Raw genomic sequence first — 23,399 nt, 5'->3', positions numbered from 1 at the left:
AGTTTGAATTTGCATTGTAGTGTCCATTGTATGATTAATTCTTCCACCCTTACAAAATCCGTAGTCCATGCTATTAAATCATGCAATAGTTCATCTCTGTGCATTTCAGGTCCTGAGTAGAGGAATCATGGAATTTGTGTCAAACAATCGCTGGATATAGACAAAACCTCTTCAATCACATTGCTTTAAACCATAGTTACCATTCGGATTCGAATTCCATACGATACGGTAAAAAATTGAATAAGAAATTTTCAATTCCAACAAAATTCAACATCATACATCTTAAAGGTTAACAAATATGTAGTTTTCTTTCTATAACAACCATTGCTTTTGCTCATTTCTTTCCATTAATTTTGAAATTTAAATAATTTATATTAATTTTGACAAATATAAACAATTTTAAAATTACAATTCACCAAAAAACCATATTTCACTCCTCCCTCAAAAAATTATTTTATTTTCAAAATTTAAAGCTTTAATGTAAATCTAAATATGAAATATTGAAAAGATATAAAATTTCTTCTTATATAAACCTATTAAAAATTTAAATTATTAAATTTAATAATTAATATATAATTAAATATTAAATATTAAAATATATAAAATTTCTTTAATATAAATATATTTAAAATTTCAATTAATTTCCATTACACATAGAATTTTTTGACTTCACAACTCAGATTTTGCTATCGGGCGGCCATTTATTTTGGCTTTAGCAGCCAAGGGTTTAAGCATGTGGATATAGCATAATCTCTCAACCGAATTTCCTTACAGGCACACTATAAATTATTCTTGTAAACCTATAGGTTGTATGTATAGCCATATCTGTTACTTCCAGTGTCGAAGGCACAATAGATCTAAACTCCGTGTGTAGTGATCTGCTCTGGTTTGCAAACATGGGTCGCGCTATTCGTGCACAGAGAAAAGGAGCAGGCTCCATGCTCAGATCCCACACCCATCACAGGAAGGGACCTACACGTTTGGGAAGCCTCGACTATGGCGAGCATAATGGCTACATCAGGGTAATTTTCACGGATGTAATGCATGACCCTGGCTGCAACGCTCCCCTCTGCAAGGTGACCTTCGGGCACCCATTCCGTTACAAGCATTAGAAAGAGCTCTTATTAGCTGCTGAAGGTATTTACACGGGACATTTTGTTTATTGCGGAAAGAAGGCCAATTTGACTGTGGGTAACTTGTTGCCTTTGAGATCTATTCTGGAGGGAGCCATTGTCTACAACATGGAACAGAATGTTGGAAATCAGGGTTCATTTGCTAGGACTTCTGGAGACTAAGACATCGTCGTCAGCCACAATATTGATAACGACAGTACCAAGGTGAAGCTTCCCTCTAGAGCCCTGTTCTAATTTAAAAGAAGAAAATCCTAGAAGTTGTATTCTATTTTAAAGAATCTGTTCATCATTTTTACTTTTATATGAAAATCTTAAAAACCCTATTCTGGAATTTAATTTTCATTACTGGTCAAAATCATGTACATACTTTTATGACAAATCAACTTTCCTGAGAAGCATCAGTTAGTTAAAAAAATAAATGGAATTCATTAGAATTCTTTGTATTTCAAATATCGGACTAAATCGGATTTGGGATTCTTAATGTATTTGAATTCTATTGCGTGTGCTTCAAAAGATTTGTAGGCTCCAGGCTGTGATATATATCTGGTGCTTTAAGCAGAGACGGGTTTTCAGTATACCTGGCCTCATTTCTCTGGTTCGAAGCGATGCAATTGGGAGTGGAGTCCCATTAATATTCTATAGTTGCACTTCAAAGCTAAACTCCTAATGAAAACCAAATCCAGGTATTTGGCAATGTATCTACCATATACTTTTCATTTCAATGGCTTGTTAACATACTTGCTATAGGGGTGCAGAGCGGGGTATAGAAAATATAATTGGATCCTGTTATAGGGGTGCAGGGTGGGTTATAGAAAATATAATTGGATCCTGATGTGGTTTTTCTATTTCATAACCATAGAAGGAAAAAACTATAAAGACACTTGTATCTGGTTGGTGTATAGAAATTGCATTAGATACATGAATTGTCAGCACTGTGTGCATATATTTGCAGGGCAATGATAAAGGCACTCAGTACAGATCTGACATATATTACTATTAGCTGAGCAGGAAAGAGCTGCATGGGAATCAATGGAAAGGCACCAAAGGTCACTGCATAAATAGATCGTCACAGATATCCTGCCAACGAAGAAGTTTTACATAGCAGAGGAGTATCATCAACAATACCTGGAAAAGAGATCGGCTGGTGCCAAACAATTTGGGGCCAAAGGATGCAATGATCCAATTCGATGTTATGGTTGAATAGTGACTCGATCAAAATTAACCAGACTTCTTTCAAAATTAGAGTATTTGTAGCTTTTTGTTTAGTTCAGCTAGATATTACAACAGAGTGTTGTATAGGGGAATAGGGGAGTATTATGGTGGTGAAAATTTTGCGTCGTGCCTCAACCATCCATCTTGGATAGTGTCATATGATTTCAAGCTCTTAAAGATGATTTTGATTTCAAGCTGGTAAAGCTCAGGGCTCAAGTATAACTCTCTACTTATCCATATTTGTAAGCCTGCTGTCAAAATAAGTTTAGCTTATACAGTTAGCTATATTGTTAAATGTCATTTGGATTTTAGTTGAAAGAAACAGAGGAAGAGATGAATTGTTTCTGTTCTCTACGTATTTATTGATATAATTTGATTCTCTTCAAAAGAAAATTTATGAACAATGATAGTTAATAGTTCATAACTTTAGGACTATTATCTTCTCTCAGAAAATATGGTTTCTAAGAAAGAGTACAATGTACTCATAGTTCTATCTTCTCTCAGGAAATATGGTTTCTAAGAAAGAGTACAATGTACTTATATTCTACTCTTGTACAGAAGGAATTCCTATTAGACATTGGAAGACTGTTTGTGGGATATGGAGTTAGACTTACTTGCTTTACTGTATGTTCCTGAACTTGATTAAATGTGCCATTAGAAGACTGTTTGTGGGATATGGAGTTGGACTGTTTTCATTGTTTGGATGCAAGAATTGACAGTCTTTTCTCTATCCTGGTGATCTTAATTAGTGCACATTAAATGGAGTTTAATTGCTGAATGCCTTTTGATATGTCCGTTGGATTGCAAATACCTACTCGAACTAGCTCAGCACCTCCCAACCTTGATGAGCAGAATGGCCACCAGGTCTTTATTTTTAAAACTACTTGTTTGCTAAACTATTGACTATTTCTGTTTTATGTGATTATAATCTCTATTGTATAAACTGGTGTTGTTGGTTTCTTTTGCAATAACTATTAGTTTATTTCCTGATTATATTCGGTAATTAAGTGATTGGCTAATAAGTAATAACTTGTACTATATAGCTTAGTTATACAGTAGGAATTCCCATGAATTCTGAAGGTTAAATGACGCATGGATACATAGACAATAAAGTAGGAATTCCCATGAATTCATACATGTAATTTTCCCTATTCTATTTCTTAGAGCCAAGACAACAAAATACATCAAATTCACTAGCATTAGATATTCGAAAGCAAAGCAAAATGCAACGCAATTAGAGATGCAATTGCAAGAAGTTGACACAGTCCTCTCCCTATATTTAGAGTTCTCTGTCCCTCCCAAAGAGTGCATTGAAGCTATATCCTTAATAAAAAGGATCTAAAGTCATTCATTACAGTAGCTATATTATCTTCGCATTTAAGAATGCATCTTCTTTGGTTATGACATCGGAGAAGGATACTTCTTTCGCCATTGAACCAAATAACTGAGGGTATTCGACTTTCAAGAAATGGCATGCAACCGATACTACTATTTCCACATCAGCATAAATGAAATGAAAAAAAATTTTAATCAGTACCCTAACAACACCATTGACCTATGGATGAGATCATTGTTACCAGAGCATAACTGATCTTTTGTGGTTGGAGGTAGGTCCCTGTCTCAACACGATTGATTCTAAGGAGGTGAAACAATGTTGAAGATCAAGAGAATGAGTACTCAAGAACACATGCTATCAATCAAAGGTGTCCTCCTCCCTCTTCCCGTTCACTCATTCAACAGGAGGTGTTCTCCTGGTCCTACCTATAGAGAAACCTCCTATTTTCTAATAGTAGAGAGCATTGGTCATCATTAACTTAGTGGTTCTTTTCATCGTCTTAAATAAAGTCTAAGTTCTTTCTCAATCAAGAGGAGAGATCTCTGTATCAAGAGGAGAGATATCGATCCATTATGATTGCATGAAGTGGACACATAGTGATCTCATAATGCACCATTAGAGATGCAATTGCAAACCGTTGACATTAGGAATTATTAAGAAGAATTTTGGCATGGCATTAAGTCATCGGTAGCATTTCCAAAAGCTAAAGATAAAATAGCATATCTTATATCTAAACCTTAACACTGGCATTGCAACCAACATCCCCAATACTACCAAAATAGTAATATCAAAGTGCATCTTACACAAAGAACAACCAGCAAGCGGCATCTAACAAAAGGTGATTGCATGTAGTACATCTTTAACTCACAGTCCATTGTTCCCAAGCTTGAAACTTCCGGGGCTTCTAGCACTGAGCTTTCACGGCCTATTGTCCATGATGGTGCTGCAGTTCCAGTTTCTCTGACAAGGGGTCATGGCATGACACAAACTCGCCTTACATCAACTTCAGAAAAGGATATGTCTGTTACTTCATCCTCTACTCAGACTCAAGATACTCATTTTCTAAGCAATGCAACTGACATGCCCCAAAGTAAACCACTGGATTCATCAGAATAGCTTTTCACTCCAGCTGATAGTGTTTCTTCGGAAGTTCATAATGTTGAACCTTTGGGTTCATCTTCATCATCTGTAGCAAACGAGGTATCAGTCCAGAGAAAAGGATATGTCTGTTACTTCATCCTCTACTCAGACTCAAGATACTCATTTGCTAAGCAATGCAATGTGCGAATTAGAAAGCTTCATGAAGAAGAGGTACAAGTTTTCTTTCTGCTATTGCTAGATTTGTTCAGCCAATATTTATTAGTTTACCTAGATCCTGATGTTAGCTTCCATATGAAACTTGGAAACATATTCGCTGAAACATTCACCTGCAGTCAATTTCAATTTTACATGGATCTGTTGAAAACATGTAGGTTAGTTTTTAGGTATCTATCTCAAAGACAAGCTTGCTCTCTCACTGGGCATTAAACTGCTCGCTCCGAGTCCATAACTACCCCACTCAATGCAGGGACTTGCTGCCTCGCAGCTTCCCTTGTTGAGTTTAGTTGTGACTAAATCCTTGAATGTGCATGTCAGGTTCGTATAATGAAGAAGCATCTTGTACGGAAGGCATTTGATATGATTTAGGGCATTGTGCAAAGTGAGAATAAATATGTAAGTCCACAACCTGTAAATTTAGAGGAAAGTTATTAACCGTGTCATGGTCCAAGAAATATTGTTATGTTATCCTACTTTCCACTTTAAATTGAATGTGAGGTGCTCATTAAACACTATCTATTTGAATGGAGTTATGTTTCATAGATTAGTAGAATCCAGTTAATATCTGTGCCATAATTTGAGTTGTTTATAGACTCCTGACATCTTTATGTTCCTGAACTTTCTTCTCAGAAATGGAAATCATGTTTTGTGACAATAATGTTGATTGATTCTTGTCAGCTTAATGAAATTGAAGTATTATTGCATTGTCTTCGGTCATATTCTTTGATGTTGATTGAGTGAATGCGTTTTGAAGCTTCTGTAAAAGGAATTTACATTATTTTGGATTATTAATGCAGGATTACAAGAAATTCTGGGAGAACTTTGGAAAGTATATCAAATTGGGCTGTATCGAAGACTCAAATAATCATAAACAGATTTCTCCTCTTTTACGGTTCTTCTCATCCATGCATGATGAGGAGATGATTAGCTTGGATGATTATATTGAAAACATGACTGAAAATTTGGATTATTAATGTAGGATTACAAGAAATTCTGGGAGAACTTTGGAAAGTATATCAAATTGGGCTGTATCGAAGACTCAAATAATCATAAACGGATTGCTCCTCTTTTATGGTTCTTCTCATCCATGCATGATGAGGAGATGATTAGCTTGGATGATTATATTGAAAACATGACTGAAAAACAAAATGGTATTTTTTATATTGCTTCAGATAGCATTAAAAGTGCCAGGAGTGCACAATTTTTGGAAAAAAATTTGCAGAAGGATATTGAGGTATGATTTTACTTTTCCACATAAATGACTTATATATTTCATGTACCTTGATAGTACATACAAAGTGACAAATGTATTGTACTGTGTTGCTTTACAGGTCCTCTATCTCGTAGACCCAATTGATGAGGTCGCTATTCAAAATCTTCAGACATACAAAGACAAAAAATTTGTTGATATTAGTAAAGAAGACCTGGACCTAGGTAAGTAATTTGTATGTTGTATTGATATACTTGATGATGGAACACAATAAATATAGTCTGGGAAGTTCTATACAGTCTGTCTCATTCTGAAGAAGCATGCCAATGAATGTGGTAGAAAATTATCCATAAATAAGAGCAACTCTCTGACCATCAGTTGCAGAAGAAACATGACCCTAAATGAAGCAAAATTTGTCAATTTCATTTCTAACATCAAAGAAAACTATGTTTTGTACATCTTGAGCGGGCCTAATAGCTGATAACATGTGCTTCCTTGTAAGAGGTCACAGGTTCAAAGTCAAACCACAGGGGGTTAGAGTATGTACACCTCAGTAGAATTTAGCAGTCAAATCACTGCACGGAGGTGGTTCACTTGTCCCACAAACAAGGGGGTCTCATACACCTTAAAATTAGATTATTATTATAATTTTCATCCTCTGCTTTCAAGGATCATTATTTTTGCTTACAAGTAGATCTATTATTTTTAGAGGAGAATAGATATGCATGTCCAGATTGGATGTTTTGAGTACAGAATTGCTGTCTTTTTTATATTTTCAAAGAGAACAGGCATGCATGTCTGGATTGGATATTTTTAGAACAAAATTGCTGTCTTTTTTATTTTAAATCTTTTTTTTGTTCTTGTCCACATTTATTCATATGGTCTAAGTCTTATGTTTTGTCTGATTGAGTACGTGTTATGAAAAATATTGAACTTCAAAAGAAGTGAGCTTGGTTTTATCTTTTCTTCTGTGTGCTTGCATGCCCACATCACATGATCACAGGTATCTTCATGTCCTCTTTGGGCACCAATGGCTCACTATTTCTTGCAGCAGAATTTATTCTTATCGGCAGACAAACGTTGTGTAAGAGTCCTTGGTGTCCAGTGCAACATTCTTCACTGCCGGGACCTTGTACCATGTCCTTAGCAATAGACCTACAATGGTTGGTCAGTACATAACCAAGGCGTACACATACATGCAGAACCTCTATCATATGAACAGACATCATTTACACAACCTATCCCTAGTTGTTTTGACCAATGAAGAGGCTTTCTTTCACACAAATACAAACACAATTTCACTCTCAAATATTTCTTTCTTTTCTCTAATACACATATCATATCCTCATGCAAACATATTGATTACTGATATTCCCCCTCTTGGCCTATCAATGCACATTCAAGCATCTGGCTCTCAGTAGGAACATTCATAGGTATTACAGGGAGAAATATGTTGATGTTATTGATATGCATATAATTACTAATACTATCGATTTGTTGTGTGTCTGAGCACTCTCTTCCTCCATGGAGTATAATGTTTAACACCTTTATTATACTTCATGCACTCAATCCCTCTTCAGAGGCATCACAACCTTTATTATTATCCTTGTACAACTATTTCTAAAATTTTTGGAGACTGTGCCAGGCCAATGACAATGGCAGGTAGTGGTCTTTGCCTTTGTAGCCTCTTTTTTCTTTTAACCTCGTTTGTTTGTGTTGCCGCAAAATCTATCAGGCCTTGGAGAGGGGTACCCTACAAGGAAGGCACTAGACTAAGTGACAACAATGGTGTGGCGGCCCATTGTCACCACAACCAAAACTCCCTGCTCATTATGGATTTTCACCAATGGGAGGAGTCCCTATATATAATAAGTCACCTAATAGGTGTTCTAAGCCTGGAGGCGTAAGGTGACAAAGAGGCCTCCAAGGGAAAGGCACAATTTAGGCATAAGGCATCAAGAGGAAGAAGTTCGCTTTCCTTGAAAAGGCCAAATTAGGGCAACATAAGACCTAGGGTTTGATTTTTTTAGGTTGAGAGTTGGGATGACTAAAGGTCAAGATGCCAAGAAAGGGCTTCCTACAACATATTCCAACAAGGTTAAGACACACGAAACCCTCAAAGGCCCCCAAGTTGAAGCTATAACTAAACTAGGGTTTACGCTAGGGAAAATATCTAGGGCAAGGGAGATTATTCATAAAAATAGAATGAATGCCCACCAAGGGGAATGATTTTGTGGCAACCACTCAACCCTCAATGTTTAGACTTTCCATGACCCAAATTCCCTCTCCTTGTCACTGAGAGCCCTAGTTGGTCGCTTGGCCATTCAGAGGACCAAGATAGGTAAGAGAGAGAAAGTAAACTTTATGGATGAAAATTGACTTTATCACCAAATAAGGATGGGCGATGCCTAGTCCTAGTGTTGATGGAGTGTATGGATTCATTAGGTTGGCTAAAACTTGCAAAGGAGTAAGGATATTTTGATGCCCTAACATCATAACCCTAAGTATTTTCTTTGTGCGGGACCAAAATTCACTTGGGAGAGCTAATGTAAGATCACCAAGGGGCTTTCCATTCACATATCATACAATGAGTAATGCATGCAATAATATGACTTAGCATCCACAAAGTTGATACTCAATAAAATTAAGGCACAATATTTAATCTAGATCATCGGTTTATTCTATATATTAGACATGAAATAATTTTTTTTCAATAAAAAAGCACTTGCAAGACAATATGCATGTACAATCCAATCATTGATCCAAGGCAACTTCTCCAAAGACAAGAATATAGGTCCAATACAAAGTATTCTCAATAGATCACATCTCCAATAGGAGAGATGCTGAATTCACAAGTGATGATGATGACAAATGAAAAAATCCTTTCCTTTATTTATATCAGGAGGACAAGTATAATTTTTAGTCTAAAAGCCCCTAAAATACAAGTAAAATCATAATGATGCATTGGGTTACAAGTCAAGCCATCTAGCTTAGATAATAAATCAAATGAGAGCCCACATGTGTGAGCAGTGAGGCCTCAAAAGGCTGACATCATCCAATAAATGAGCTCCATGTGGCATGCGTTGAGGCTTTTGGGTGGCAAGTGTGGTGTAAAAGCCTTTAACTAGCAATTGTCCCAAGAGGTACAAGGAGAGGCCGATAGGATTATTAAATTAGAATTGTTGAATTTCTCTAGAAGAGATGTTGGTTTAAGCCTAACCGATGAGCAATTTGATCTAGAAGAGATGTTGGTTTAAGCCTAACCGATGAGCAATTTGAGCTGGCTAAAGGCATTCTAATTGTTCTTTATTATTGTAAAACTATATTGATAATTCATTGGTTTTACTTTCAAAAGCTTGAAGGAATTTGAAGAGCAGGTATAGAATTTCTTTGTGGGATTTGATCCCAAATCCTTGATTTGTAGATATATACTCAATGAAATGTTAATTGGTTGAAACCCTGCACAAATGTTTGATATAAGAAAATAAACCGAAAAGGTTAAAAGGCTTAATTGGTTTGTGGAAAACCTTGTTTTCTTGGACTGGTATGCCCCGTGTTCTTCCTGGTCATAACCATGCATGTAAGCCACATCATTCCACTCAGCACCAAAGTCCTCTTCCAAAATATTGTCAGCTCCAAAACGTTTCCTCCAGAGAATTGTGTTTTTCAACATAGTAAAGGCTTCAGAAACCTTGAAGTCTCCTGCTCGGAGAAACTTCAACAGAATCATGTCAGTACATTCATCACCCCTGGTGTGAAGAAGAGGAACTCCCCATAGGAAAACGTTTTCTACAGGTTGAATTACAACCTCCTCAGTTACCGTGGTAACAGTGACCTCAACTGGAGCTTCAGCATCAACTGGTGCAGGGGTAGATGTTGTTTCTTCTTCCTTTATGGTTTCAGTATCAACAGCAGGAGCCTCAGTTGAAGGGGCTGAGACAGTCACCGCTTCAGTTACAGTTTCCTCATGCTTCGGAACATCCCCTTGGGCTGGAACCTCAATCTCTTCAGTGGCTGTAACCTCTGTTTCCTCCTTCTTTATCTCAGCTTCCCCAACCTTCACGTCCGTCTCAGTTGTGGTTTCTATAATTTTCACCTCTTCCACAGTTCCCTTGACTTCTTCCTTGGTGTCTTCCTTAGTGTCTTCTTCCCCTTTCGTTACAGTTTCTTTGGTCTCAGCTTCTTTGGCTTCTGTCTCTTTGGATTTTGCCTCCTTGGCCTCAGTTTCTTTGTTTTCAGGTTCCTTATGAGGGGGTTCAGTAAATTCATTGTTCTTGATGGCTTCTTCAACTCGGAGCTTAAGTTCTTGTAGGGCCTTTTTCTCAGACTCTTTAAGGTCGGCAACAAAATAGCTTTCTTCTTTGAAGGAAGGATACTGGGCATCCACACTAGGACTGCTTTCTACATTCGGAGCATTGTCCCCCATGGTCTTTTCTTGGTTTTTTATTGCCTCTGGCTCAGGTGACGAGGCAGGTGCTGCTACTTCCTTCATGGTTTCAGTCACTTCTGCTGCTACAGAATTAGTCGCGGTGGTAGGTGCTGGCGCAGGGGCTTGTTCTGTGCTGGCAGCCATTGATCGTCTGCTGCGAGTTCCTAAAGTTAATAGGAAAACAAACAACAAAAAAGGTTATTAATAATAACCTAGAACATGAGATAAAATCATAGCAAATGAGAAAGATTAAATTTTGAAAACACGCTGACTGTTCGGACAGGTTCAAGACAATCGACAATAACAGACCAACAAGAAATCATTAGCAGAATTTCTTCGGTAACTAACTTTCAATTTGACAGTCTCAAATCCTTTAATCCTTTATACAGATACCGGATTTCAGATAATCCATGAAATTCATTGGTTGATCGATGAAATTGAATGCAAAAGGGCTTGAGACGATACAGGAATTTTCTGAAGAAAAACAGTCAAACTTTACCTATCGAGCTTCAACTGTCCAGAAAAACAGGATATTTGGAAGTAATCTAAACTTGACGAAAATGAAACGGCTAAATTTCCAAGGCAAAAGCCGATTACTAATTTATTAGCTCCACTAGGAGTGAAAGGCCATTAAGGTTATCGGCTACTGTATAAACTTAGGAACACGTACAGGTGACATAAATTGACGTGGATGCCTTTGAGAAAAATTGAATTCAACATTTAAAGCCTAGACTTCCCCCTTCGAGATGCCAGTATTGGAAACAAATGATTCAATACTCAGTCCACATAATCCGTAGTAAAAGTAAGTGTCCGACGATAAAACCAAAACAAAACTTAAAACGCGAGCAAACTTGCAACAATAAGCTAAACGGGGAGAAAGAAAACTTCGAGATGTTAATATTATCTGTTGTAAAATAGACTGAATCTTCAGTTTCGGAATAGGAATTTTTAAAATACACTGAGCCTTCAGTTTTCCAAACTAAATTCCATGCGATTTGCAATAGTGCTAAAGCAAGACTTTGACGAAACAACACCTTGAACAAATAGTTAAAGCCTTAATAACGAAATACTTAAAACATAATCGAAAACATAAAGCCTCTAAGAATTTCAAATACATCAGAGCCCGCCGTAGCAGAACCACGAAGTACTGAAAATAGCAAATTCCTGTTGGTAAACTGCTAAAAACGACTAATGTACGAGGAACCAACGCCACCGTAAATCCTGAAAAGAAACAGACTGGTGCTTTCAAAGATCTACTGACATGTTTGTCTATGAGAGACCCTCGTATGCGCTGAAATGCAATCCAATCGTATCCTGAGAAGTTTTGAAGCCTTGACGCCCCCCTCCTGCAGGTTGCAGCTTCTTCAAATCCACTAACAATGAATGAGACTGCAATGCAATGTAATGAATAACCAGAATCGAGTGGGGAGTGTTGTGCTTCCCTGCCATTTTGTTTTGTTCCCTACTTTCCACCACTCATACCACTCATACAGCGGTGAAATTAAATTAGAAAAAATCAAGCTCTAATAATAACAGTGGGCATGCATGCAGCCCAGCCCGTAAACGGAAACAATACCGGGTAATAATAGAAAGCTTCCCACTCCGAGCATTGTCCCATAAACTCCACGAACTCTCCCTAAAGCTCGGCACACAGATGTCAAGTGGAGAGTTTCCTGTTATAAAAAACCAAACCAACCGCAAGAGTTGTTTTCAAATTCTGGTTTCCATTAAAATAAATAAAAAAAAATTGTGTGCCACATGTCAATCAGAAAAGAAAAGTGTAGACGATTGTTGATTCATAGAAGACCTATCGGCCTAAAAATCATTATTTGAGGGTTTGCCCTCAAATATCCATCAATATCACTTTGCGGTTCAAGAATTATCATTTGAGGGTTGACATTTTGATATTCTTTTTATTTTATTTTGTGGCCATGATATGTTCTTTCTTTTTCTTTTAGCTACATCAACCTCTTAGGGAAAAGTTTCGGGCCCAACCTAGGTATGTAGATGTATGGGTGTCAAATCCCAGAAAACTAAGGGTCAATGGAACCTGAAGAATGGATGTGGAACATGGGCTTGTAATGTAAGATGAAAAGTGGAAAGTATGGAATAGGGATAAATGGAACAATGCTATCTCAATCAACCCCTCCTATACCCATTGGGCCATTAGGGGAGGCCCCATTGGACTAAGATCGAAGATTAACCCCCTCCCCCCATTTAAGGTGAGGGAACAAGATCACAGTCAAATCCCCTCTTTCTTCCAGGTCATCCCATAATACATATAAAATGCCCAAATACAAACAAGAATAAGCACCAAATTGCAAAATGAATAAATTATCCTTTGATTGGAAGCCAACCTTCGTTCATGTGCTTTTGTTGGATGGGTGAGAATGTATATGACTAATGCAGGTTGTGGGGATACAATGGCAGATTTTTAGCTAGTGGTGGCTATTAGTGGCTGCATGGTTGGTTGGATGGATGTGAAGATTGGGAGAATTTTTTTCTCCTATAGGGGCACCCACTTTGGTGGGTAATGTTAGTTTTTGTAACATCAGATGGCATTCTAGTATTTGCAGTTGTCAGAGAGGCTAAGAAACACTAGGACTCCATAACCCAAAAAAAGTTTTAGGAAAATCCACCTAGAAGTGCCTTAATTAAGTTAATTAATCAATAATTAAAATTTTCCTAAGTCTTAGGGAAAACGATTAATTAATAGTAATTAATTGAGGAAGGTGAGATTTCTCTAGAAACTCACATTGATCGACTAGGAAATAATCTTAGTCATTGATTAAGTTTCAATCTTGGCCGTTGGAGTCCCAACTATAGATTATAGGAAGAAGTCGATGGGTAAATGGAGGAATACACTTGAGATTGATTTCCTTAGGTAGTTTGACTTTCTAGAGAGCAACAATTGTTTGCTGGAAGAGTTCGAGCCAAAGAAGGGAAGCAGGGACAGAGAGAGGTAAAGACAGTGAGTTCGGAGGAAACTTTCTAGATCCTGAGAGTAGCTTGCAGAGAGGCAGAGATAGCCACAGAGAGGATGACGCAGGTGTTGTGCATACGTCTCTAGAGGGAAATTCAATTTAGCTAGAGGAAGGGTCATTGCAAGTGCTAGTGGTTGAAAGAAATTCCAAAGGGCCAAGCCAGAGGCTTCCAGACCAATGACAGTTAGTCAGAAACTAATCAGAGGCAGTTCCAGGCCAGTGAGTTTTAGGCATGTGCAGAGTTGGTGCAGGGCTTGTGTAGAGGTGTTGGAGAGCTAGTTTGATTGGCTTGATTGAGCCAGGATTGCTTGTGGGGATGAGGAAAATTTCCTCATAATATTTTTACCAACATTTTTCTTTGTAGGATTAGCAAATTTCAACATCGAGTTGTACTCAGAATTTCTCACTATTGCTTAATAATAAAAACCTTCCGCTGCTGCACTGGTTTTCCCAAGTTGGGTTTTTCTGGGGACTTTTGTCCAAAAGTAACGATGTTATAATTGTGTATGCTAGTATTTTCTCAGTTTCCAGTTTATCTTCCACAATGTTTAATTTTGTGAAGATTCCAGTGTGATTAATTCGTTGTTACCGTAGAAATAAACTACTAAAGTAATTAACAGTTAGAAGAATTAATTTCAGTTGCTGCAATAGAATTTCAATTGTGAAATTTTCGCAGGTAATAGTTTGTAGAGTGGACTTTCTTTTATCTTTGTCTTCCTCGTCGCATCTGGTTCTGTGTAACTATTGAAATGACTCATGGAAGTTTGCCTTATTACCTCTATGACTCCTTCGTGCTCAGTTACCTAAAAAAGATGGTGGTACAGGACATAGAGAATGAATTTGGTACTGGTTGGTCAGTTAAGAAGATAAAATTGCAAATGTCGCTCAACTGTAAGAGGTTTTGTTGCAACCAAACAAGAAAAATTAAAAAAATGCCTCAAGATCAAAGACTGAAACAAAGACCATTTGACATACCTTTTAAAGTATGGAAAGAACTTGTAAAATCATATGAGAAGTTGGATGCACAAAGAAAGGCCGACGATGAAAGCATTCAGGTATTGAATTTTTCATTAAACGTTATTTAGAATGTATTAATACTTATAAGTATCTTAGACGTGTATTTGTGTGAAAATAAATTGAATTGGTTTATGTTTAAGGACAAGGCATCCAAGGCGAGGTTAACCAAGACAAAAGTCACTCATCGTAGTGGCTAGAAAGGTTTAAAAGCACTGATAACAACCTTTGTAAGTATATTAAACATGTGATATTTTTTTAATAAAATTTGTACTAGAAGAAAGTCATTGTTATCTAATTTCTCCCTATTTACTGATTGACAAGAACCAAAATATGGAAGACCTCCAAATCATTTGGAAAAGGAGGCACTGCAGCAAAAGAGATGGGTTGAATTTGTTGTTTGGATGGACTCTATGTTATGTAATCTTAGTTGGATTTCCAATATACTTTTGAACCGTATTTTCATTTTATTTTTTAGTACTATTAGATATTGTATCTTACCTCATTTTATGGTTAGCATTGTATAACAAAAACATGCGTTGTGTTATGTAATTAATACTAACATGTAATATTGATTTTTTTTGCCAGAATGCTATAGGTAATGATTGCCAAGACGATGATCACGATGATGATCCAAACTATGCTCAACATATATCAGGAGATGATGAGGATGAGGATGATGGTGGTGAAGGAGGAGATGATGATGATAATTGTGGTGTTGGTGATGATGTGGAAGAGACTAATGAGGATGGTCAAGATGATCATGAGGATGATCTTGGTGGTGGTAGCTAGGCATGCACATGCATTGTTTTTGATGAAGAAATTATTGTGTAGAATGACATTGTTATGTTTAGATGGGTGTTGTGAATTTACCCTATATCAATGAAACATTTTGATTTGGTAATCATACGATGAGTTTGATTTGATTAAAGATGATGATGATATTATTATTATTATATTATTATTTGATTTATATATTGGAAAGTATCATCATTATTTTGATAGAGAATTATAATGTATGGTGATATTACCATCTTTGGATGTATGTTGTTAATTTATCGTAGAATAATGATATTCATGAAATATTTTGATCTGTTAATCATATTTGAATTTAGTTGTTTTGATTAAAAATAATGCTGATCTTATTAGTATTATGTTGCTATTTTATACATGTGTTGAAAATTGTCAATGAATCATTGTATATGATGACATTGCTATTTTTTTGGATGGATGTTGTCAATTTCCCTTAAATTTCTTTACATATGATTTTGAATTGTGATATCTTTTTTAATGATATTTAGAAACTATGATATATTTCACTATGCAATTGAAATTAGTAAAATGAATCTATAAAGGGGGTCATATATGTAAAGAAAAATATAATCTACATAAGAAGTCAAATGCGGATGTAACCATGGATGCAAAATTGAAAGTAAAATTGGATGTTAAACTAGGAATTAATACAAAATGCAAACAATGACATACAAAGTGTTTTAAACTATAAGTGAAAAATTGTGTAGTGTTGACACAAAGAAGGGAACAAAACATGGCATACAAAAGGATATCAAGTTGGGAAAAAACAAGAACACATAAATGGACACCAAATTAGATGAAAAAAAGATAGAAAACTAGATGTAAAATAAGATGAAAAGTTGAGTGCTAAAAAGAAGCAAAAAATGTTACAAATTAAGATGCCAAATGATGATGCAAATAATGGTGTAAATTTGGGATGCAAACTTGGGAAGGAAAGAAAAAAAAAGATGTAAGAAAAGACATAAAACCAGATGCAAAATGGGGCTGAAAAAAGGTGAAACCAAGGATGCCATATTGGATGTAAAAAATGATGCATAATCAGATGCAAATTTAGGCTCAAACTTAGACACAAAATTATATACAAATGTGGACACAAAATGAGGCAGAAAAAGATGCAAATTTGGATGGTGAAAACGATGTAAAACTAGACACCAAAAAAATGCAAAATTGGATGAAAAAGTGGGCATAAATAATGATGCAACATTGGACACATAAGTAGACACAAAAAATGGTGCAAAAATGGGCATAAAAATAGCTCAAAATTGAATGCAAAAAATGATGCAAAACTTGGTGCAAAAACAAATACAAAAGTAGACGTAAAAAATGGCTCTAAATTGAATGTACCATTAGACACAAAATAAGATGCAAAGGTGGACACAACACATGACTCAACATAAGATGCAAATATAAATGAAAATTTGGATGCTCAAAATTATGTAACATTGGATGCAAAAAATGGTGTTAAAAACAATGCAAAATTGGATGCAACAAATGACGCAAAATACGGTGCAAAATGGGATGGGAAAAATGGGGACAAATCAAACGTAAAAGTGGATGTAAAAAATGGTCCAAAAAAAGATGCAAAAATGGGCACAAAAATGGATGCAAAATTTGGTGCTAAATAAAATTCAACACATGGTGCAAAGATAGGCACCAAAGCTGGTGCAAAAATAGGTACAAAACTAGAAGCAAAAACTAGTGTAAGACTAGATGCAAAACCTAGCATAAGACTATATGCAAAAACTGACACAAAATGGATGCAGAAAAAGACGTTAAATTGGATGCAAAATACAATGTAAACTTGATGCAAATGATGGCGTAAAAATGGAAGCAAAGAATGACACAAAATAGGAAGCAAAAGACGATAAAAAATAGATGCAAAAAATGACACAAAACTAGAAGCAAAACCTGTCATAAAATAAGATGCAAAACTTGGTTCAAAATTTGACGCAAAAAAATGATGCATAGTTTGGTGTAAAAAATGATGCAAAATCTAGCGTGAAAAAGGATGCAAAATCAGACGCCGAAAAGGACACTTTAAAAATTGTACAATAGAGCCAGATTTAGCGCCAGGTTTCTCATCACAATTACAAAAAAAATGCACTAAGATCTGGCGCTAAATCTGGCGCAAATCGCTAGTTTTGTTGTAGTGATTCTTGTAGGAGTAATAACCATCTTCTAACTCTGCCATTAGTAATAGGTTTATTCATTAAGTACCTAATTGCAGAGTGATTTGTATGAAGAAAGGTTTCATAGCCTGTTAAGTAATGTATGAACTTGTTGATAGCATGAACAACATGTAAGAATGCCTTTTCAGTTACAGTATAATTTAACTCAGTGGGAGTCAAATTCTTGCTTGTGTAATAGATGGAATAGGGGATCAAATATTTTTTTCCTAATACAGCTCCTAGAGTTGTATCTGAAACATCTGTTGAAATGTGAAAAGGTAGTTTCCAATTTGGACCTCTTAAGATGGGTGCCTTAGAAATTTGTACTTTTAAAGTCTCAAATGTCAACTAACAGTTAGGATTCCAATTGAATTCACAATATTTGGTGAGTAATTTGAAGAGTGGGGATGCTAGTTTGGTGAAATTTTCTATAAACCTTCTATAGTATCCTGTGATTCCTAGAAAACTTCTAACATCCTTTTGACAACTTGGAATTGATAATTTAGAGATGACTTCAACTTTAGATTTATCAACCTTAATTCCATCTCCTGAAATGTGATGTCCTAAAACAATCCCTTCTGTAAACATCATAAAACTTTTTCATGGCTTAGTGAAAGGTTTGCTTCCTTACAATTTTTAAGAACTTTCTCCAATTTTTCTAAAGCTTCTTCAAATGTATTCCCATAAACTGTAAATTAATCCATATATACCTCTACACAATCATGTATTAGATCAAAAAAAAGTTCCTAGTACTGCTCTTTGGAATGTTGTAGGTGCATTGCACAATCCAAAAGGGAGTACTTGGTAGACATAAGTTCCCCATAAGCAGGTGAATGTGGTTTTTTCTTGATCTTCAGGTGCTACCTGAATCTAATTGTAACCACTAAAACCATCCAAAAATGTGAAATACATATTACATGCTAATGTATCTAACACTTGATCTATAAAGGGAAAAGGAAAATGATCTTTCAGGGTAGATTTATTCAATTCTCGATAATCAATACATACCTTCCATTTACCATTCTTTTTAGGCACAATCACTAGAGGAGAAACCCATTGGCTGTCTGAAATTGGGTAAATAAAGTTTACATTCAACAATTTTTGCAACTCCTCTTTCACAATGTCCCTAAGATTTGGATTCATCCTTCTTTGAGGTTGTCTGATAGGTTTACAATTTTCCTCAATGTAGATGTGATGTATACAAGTCTTAGGACTAATTCCTTTCATGTCAGTGTATTCTCATGCATATGCAGAAGAATGTTGTTGTAATGTTTTGATTAGCTTTTCCTGTTGTAATTTTTCCAAGTTATTGTTTATGTTCAATGTTTTTACTGGAAAGATTTCAATTGTAGAGCTACCAAATTCTTCCATAGAATAAAGAGACATATGCCTAGATGAAAAATATTCAATATTGGATTTTTCTTGAAATTGATCATGTTCATATTCTCGAGATGATTCAAAATTTTCCATTATATTTAAGATTTGACTATCTTCACTAATGGTTGAAATAGTAAAGAGGCGCTGAATATCATTTTCATCATCAATCCATTCTTTGTCATTTATCTCTGTGATTGTTCTTGATGGAGGATATAGAGTGAATTTCTTAGTTGAATTACCATCAGAGATATACATATCTCTAGAGCTACAGCTAATGAAAGCATCAATTGTAGCCAACCAAGGTCTTCCTAATATAAGTGGATGTCCTCCTAGATTGTTCTTTGGGGTTAAGATCATAAAATCAATAGGGTACTCCCAAGAGTCTAAGGAAACTGAAATATCTTCTAACACACTATTTGGTTTGATTATAAATCTATCTGCCAATTGCAGTAATGTAGGTGTATAAAGAACATTAGGAAGTTTGAGCTGTTCCATGGTTTTTTTACTCATGATGTTTATTTCTGCTCCTATATCAATCAATGTATTCGGAATTTCAACTCCATTGATATGTTTTTTTACAACTGGACTTCATGGATCTACATATTTTTGTATGGCAATTTTTCCCATCATTATGTCTGCTATTTTTCCTGCTAGCTGAATTCTTTTTGCTTCTTTTGTTTTTATTCCTGGTTTCTTCGTGCTCAATTCCTTTATTGTTTTAGCTAGAATTGGAATCTCCTTAATGGCTTGTAACAAATGGATTTTGATACTAACATTTTTAAATTCATCTAGAAAATCATAATTCGGAAACATAATATGCTTTTCTACCCCTCTATCAACTTCTAATCTTTCAGGAAAAGGAGGTGTAGAAGTAGATACTGATGGTTGCTCTACGATAGGAGTTGAGTTTATTGGTTCTTTTTGTTTTTCATTTTCAATATTCTGGTTTTGAAGAGATGTCCCTTTAAAACTTTTATTTGGCTATAGAGATCTTCCTCAAAATTGTCTTGTTCTTGAATAACTACAAAAGGATTTTTATTTTCTAATATCCTACCAGATCTCAGTTGGACATCATTGAGATCTAAGGGAGTGATCATATAAGTTGGAAATTGGTATCCTTCCACCATATAGGTATTCTGAGGATTTATTGTTATGGTTTGGTAATGGTTGGGAAGGTAACTGATTTGGTCTCTTTGGGAATGGTAGTGAAATTCGAGGGTTTTGGTTTTGAAGTTGGGGTTATTGATTTTGTTGAGGAATTTGTTGGGGAGGATAGTTTGGATATGATGGAGGATATTGATAGTATGGAGAGAATCTTCCATAAGGATTTTTCATTCCTTGAGCCCAAGGTTGAGTTTGAGATTGAGATTGAGGCCAAGATTGCTGCCAAGAATTCCAATTTGGTGGGGTCTGCATATACATTTGGTTGTTAAAAACTTGGTTTGGTTGCCCCTGCCAAGGTATTCTAGAGATAAAGCAAAGAGATTCTGTTGGATTTGCAATTATTGCCTCTTGAAAAACAACCTTAAGACCAGGAATTGAAGGACAACTTTTAGTCTCATGGTTTTCTGAACAAATCACACAAGTCTCTATGATTTTTGTATCTAAAGGGAATTCTCTTAAAGCGTGCTTCTTTCTGCATTTGGGACAGAAAATAGCTAAAGCATCAATCTCGGCTTTCTTCTTGTTTTGTAACTTAAGGGTGTCTATCTGTTCATTAAGGTTCCCTAAAATATCTGTTTTAAATTCATCAAGCATGTTTCCAATTTCTACCCTACTTACTAATCCAGTTGTAGATTTATTCACTCTAATAAGAGAAGGATCTCTTGGACCTTTCCCAGTTTTGGACTTTCCTCTTGAGAGATGAACACATAATTTTCCAATGTCACTTAATGGGAGTTGAGGGATATCTCCCTTCCCCATCATGTTAAGGATGTCTATCCACTCATCTCTAATGGCTTTTAATAAAAGATCTTTTAAAGTATCTTGATCTAAGTTATCCATCTTTGCTCCTTTTAAGTTATAGTTAAATATTTCAATTAAATCCTCCAAATTTTCATCCTCTCCTAGCATCATTTTGAACACTTCATCTTTGTGATTGATAGGCATGCAATAATCCAAATACCTGTCCAAAAACACTTTCTTCATGTCATTCCATGTTCTAATAGACTGAGTGACCAATCCCATGAACCATTTTAAAGAAACTCCTTTCAATGTTGAAGGAAACAATTTGAGTTTTTGAGAGTCTTGTAAATAATCATAAGTTCTGCACAAGACTTCAAATTCAAATAAAAAGGTTTTAGGATCTTCACTTTTTAATCCATGAAAATTTGGGAGGACAGAAGGTGAAATATTTTTCATTGTGGCAACTGTTTCTCCATCAACTATAGGGAATCCAAAAGAATTATCAAACTTCCCTATTTCCTCTACCTCTTCCATTATTTCCTCTACCTTATCCATTATTTCCTCTATCTCTTCCTCTACCTCCTCCTCCTCCAAATAGTGAAAATTCTCCATCCTCTCCTTATTCTGCCATTATAGTTTCTTCAAAGTTAATATAAGATTCAACCTGCAAGGTTTATTTCTCTTCCTCTAGTTCCTCTATCAATGGTATGTGGAAGAAAGGTTCTACTTCTTCTTCTCCACTAGGTGTTCTTAATTCTTCAACTAAAATATGTTCCCCTGTAGAGGTGAAAAAGGCTACTCCTTCTGTTGGAGATCCAAGATTTTCTTCCTCTAGGACTGCTTTAGTAGATGAAGTAGGAGATCCTCTTGATTGGATTTTTGACCTTAGAACTTCAGGAGGTCTATGGCTAGGAATATGAGTTTGCGATGGAGGTGTATCTCTTCTTATTCTTGGTGGAGTAAGTGGTGTTATAGGAATTGAACTCCTGCCTCTAGCTATGAATCTACCCCTAGAATCTCTTTCTCTATGCATATCATTTTTTTGGATGTAAGAGATGAAGTTACCTAATTACAATTCCCCGGAAACGACGCCAAAATGTTTAGTCAATTTAGTGCCCTAAATTGCTTGAATAAATTATCAACCGAGGTTTGTAGACTGATGAAGTGTGATGAACTATATGTGCTTAGTTAACTTTTCTCTTACTTCATTGTTTTGTATTTTATGTTTGTTTTGGGGGTTTCTGTTCTTTGACGTATAAAAATATACAACCAATGAGAAAATTTAAATGGATCTAATGAATTTTAAAGGAAAGGAAAGGTTCCTAAGTTAGTCTAATCTCCTGAAAATGGACTAAGAATTGTTGACTAGTTAGAACCTAATAAGAAAACAAAGCATCTATCTTACCTTATCATTAGTCCTAATCCATGGATATAATTCTTAAAACCAAAAGTGATATTGATGCAGAATGTAACTCAATAATTGCATTCATTTAAACATTCAACCATTCAATTTTGGAATATGATGAAATCAATCTCCTTGAAATGATTTTTTGCAATGTCAAGTGATGCAAATAAGTAAGGACCTGGAAGCAGAAAAGAAAAGGTAAAAGCATATAAAACTAACAATGTAATGAGTAAATTCAATCACTATATGAATTAGACATTTAACCATTTAAGTTAGGATCATCATCATTTTTAAATGGCTTTGAGAACATCTATTAACATAGTTAATTGACAGTTCTGTTTTAGGAAAATGAATAACAAAACAATAAGAAAACTAAGCAACTGCATATTCTTATTACTTCAATCTTCATTCAGTTTTGGAAACAAAGTCATTTTTCCATAAAATATCTCAAAAGAACAAGGCTACAAAGTTGTGATTTTATCCTTACACTATTGGTTAAAAATTGAAATGAAACATCATTCTAAATTAGAATACAGACGTGTTGAAAACAGAGTAATAGAAATTAAACTGAAAACAACAAGTGAAAAACCTCCTTCAGTGCAGGGGCCCTCTGCAACTGATGTGGCTGGAATGCTAGCTAGTTAAAAATGCACTTTAAACCATCATTGGCAAAACGAAGTTTTTATTATGAACAAAATGAAGTTTGAATATAAAGTATCAACAAAAAGCTTGTAATTCCTTCTAGCTTCTCCCCACTTCTCGGTTCCATGCAACCGATATTTATAGGAAAATAACATAACTATTTAGGAGAAAAACTTGCTATAGTTGGCTAATTTGAATTAAATCTAACATGACTATTTATGAGAAAAAAACTTGCTACAAGTGGCTTAATTCGAATTGTAATAGGACTGTTTAACTTTTGATCAGCTACAAGTGGCTTTATTCGAATTAAATCTTCAACAAAACTATTAGACTCTTGATTAGCTACGAAAGAGCAAATCAAGAGTCCTACTGCTTCTAGATAACATATTTGACTCCATCTTTGACCATGACTCTAGGCACGCTTTTTTGTCGATTTGGACTGAGTGAATATGAT

At 35.5% G+C, this 23,399-nt stretch overlaps 2 protein-coding genes across 8 annotated transcripts; one reads left to right on the top strand and one right to left on the bottom strand.

The window, feature by feature from the left end:
• Positions 1–663: 663 nt before the first annotated feature.
• Positions 664–15,636, top strand: LOC149180858 (heat shock protein 90-5, chloroplastic-like). 7 transcript variants are annotated; one of them, XR_016256976.1, is made up of 8 exons: positions 664–1,337; positions 1,648–1,816; positions 2,086–2,587; positions 5,796–6,232; positions 6,330–6,432; positions 14,779–14,865; positions 14,960–15,050; positions 15,224–15,628. XR_016256976.1 is itself a non-coding variant. In XM_089416336.1 (8 exons), exons 7-8 carry the CDS (start codon positions 14,969–14,971, stop codon positions 15,425–15,427), a joined length of 291 nt encoding a protein of 96 aa, XP_089272462.1. In that variant the 5' UTR covers positions 664–1,337; positions 1,648–1,816; positions 2,086–2,587; positions 5,796–6,232; positions 6,330–6,432; positions 14,779–14,865; positions 14,960–14,968; the 3' UTR covers positions 15,428–15,636. The 7 variants fall into 7 exon arrangements, 3 of the variants coding, with proteins under 3 accessions (XP_089272462.1, XP_089272461.1, XP_089272463.1); XM_089416336.1 differs by having other exon boundaries at positions 14,960–15,055; positions 15,224–15,636; XM_089416335.1 differs by lacking the exon at positions 14,960–15,050 and having other exon boundaries at positions 15,224–15,625.
• Positions 8,640–11,733, bottom strand: LOC149180859 (uncharacterized). Its single transcript, XM_089416334.1, has one exon. It carries the CDS (start codon positions 10,779–10,781, stop codon positions 9,504–9,506), a length of 1,278 nt encoding a protein of 425 aa, XP_089272460.1. The 5' UTR covers positions 10,782–11,733; the 3' UTR covers positions 8,640–9,503.
• Positions 15,637–23,399: the final 7,763 nt, after the last annotated feature.

Source organism: Pinus tabuliformis, chromosome 3_2 (assembly GCF_031772625.1).
Source record: "Pinus tabuliformis cultivar Carrire ecotype Pingquan chromosome 3_2, CPIR1, whole genome shotgun sequence".
Classification (NCBI taxonomy): domain Eukaryota; kingdom Viridiplantae; phylum Streptophyta; class Pinopsida; order Pinales; family Pinaceae; genus Pinus; species Pinus tabuliformis.
Note: the sequence above shows the minus strand (reverse complement) of the source record. Positions and strands in the feature narration are given on the sequence as shown.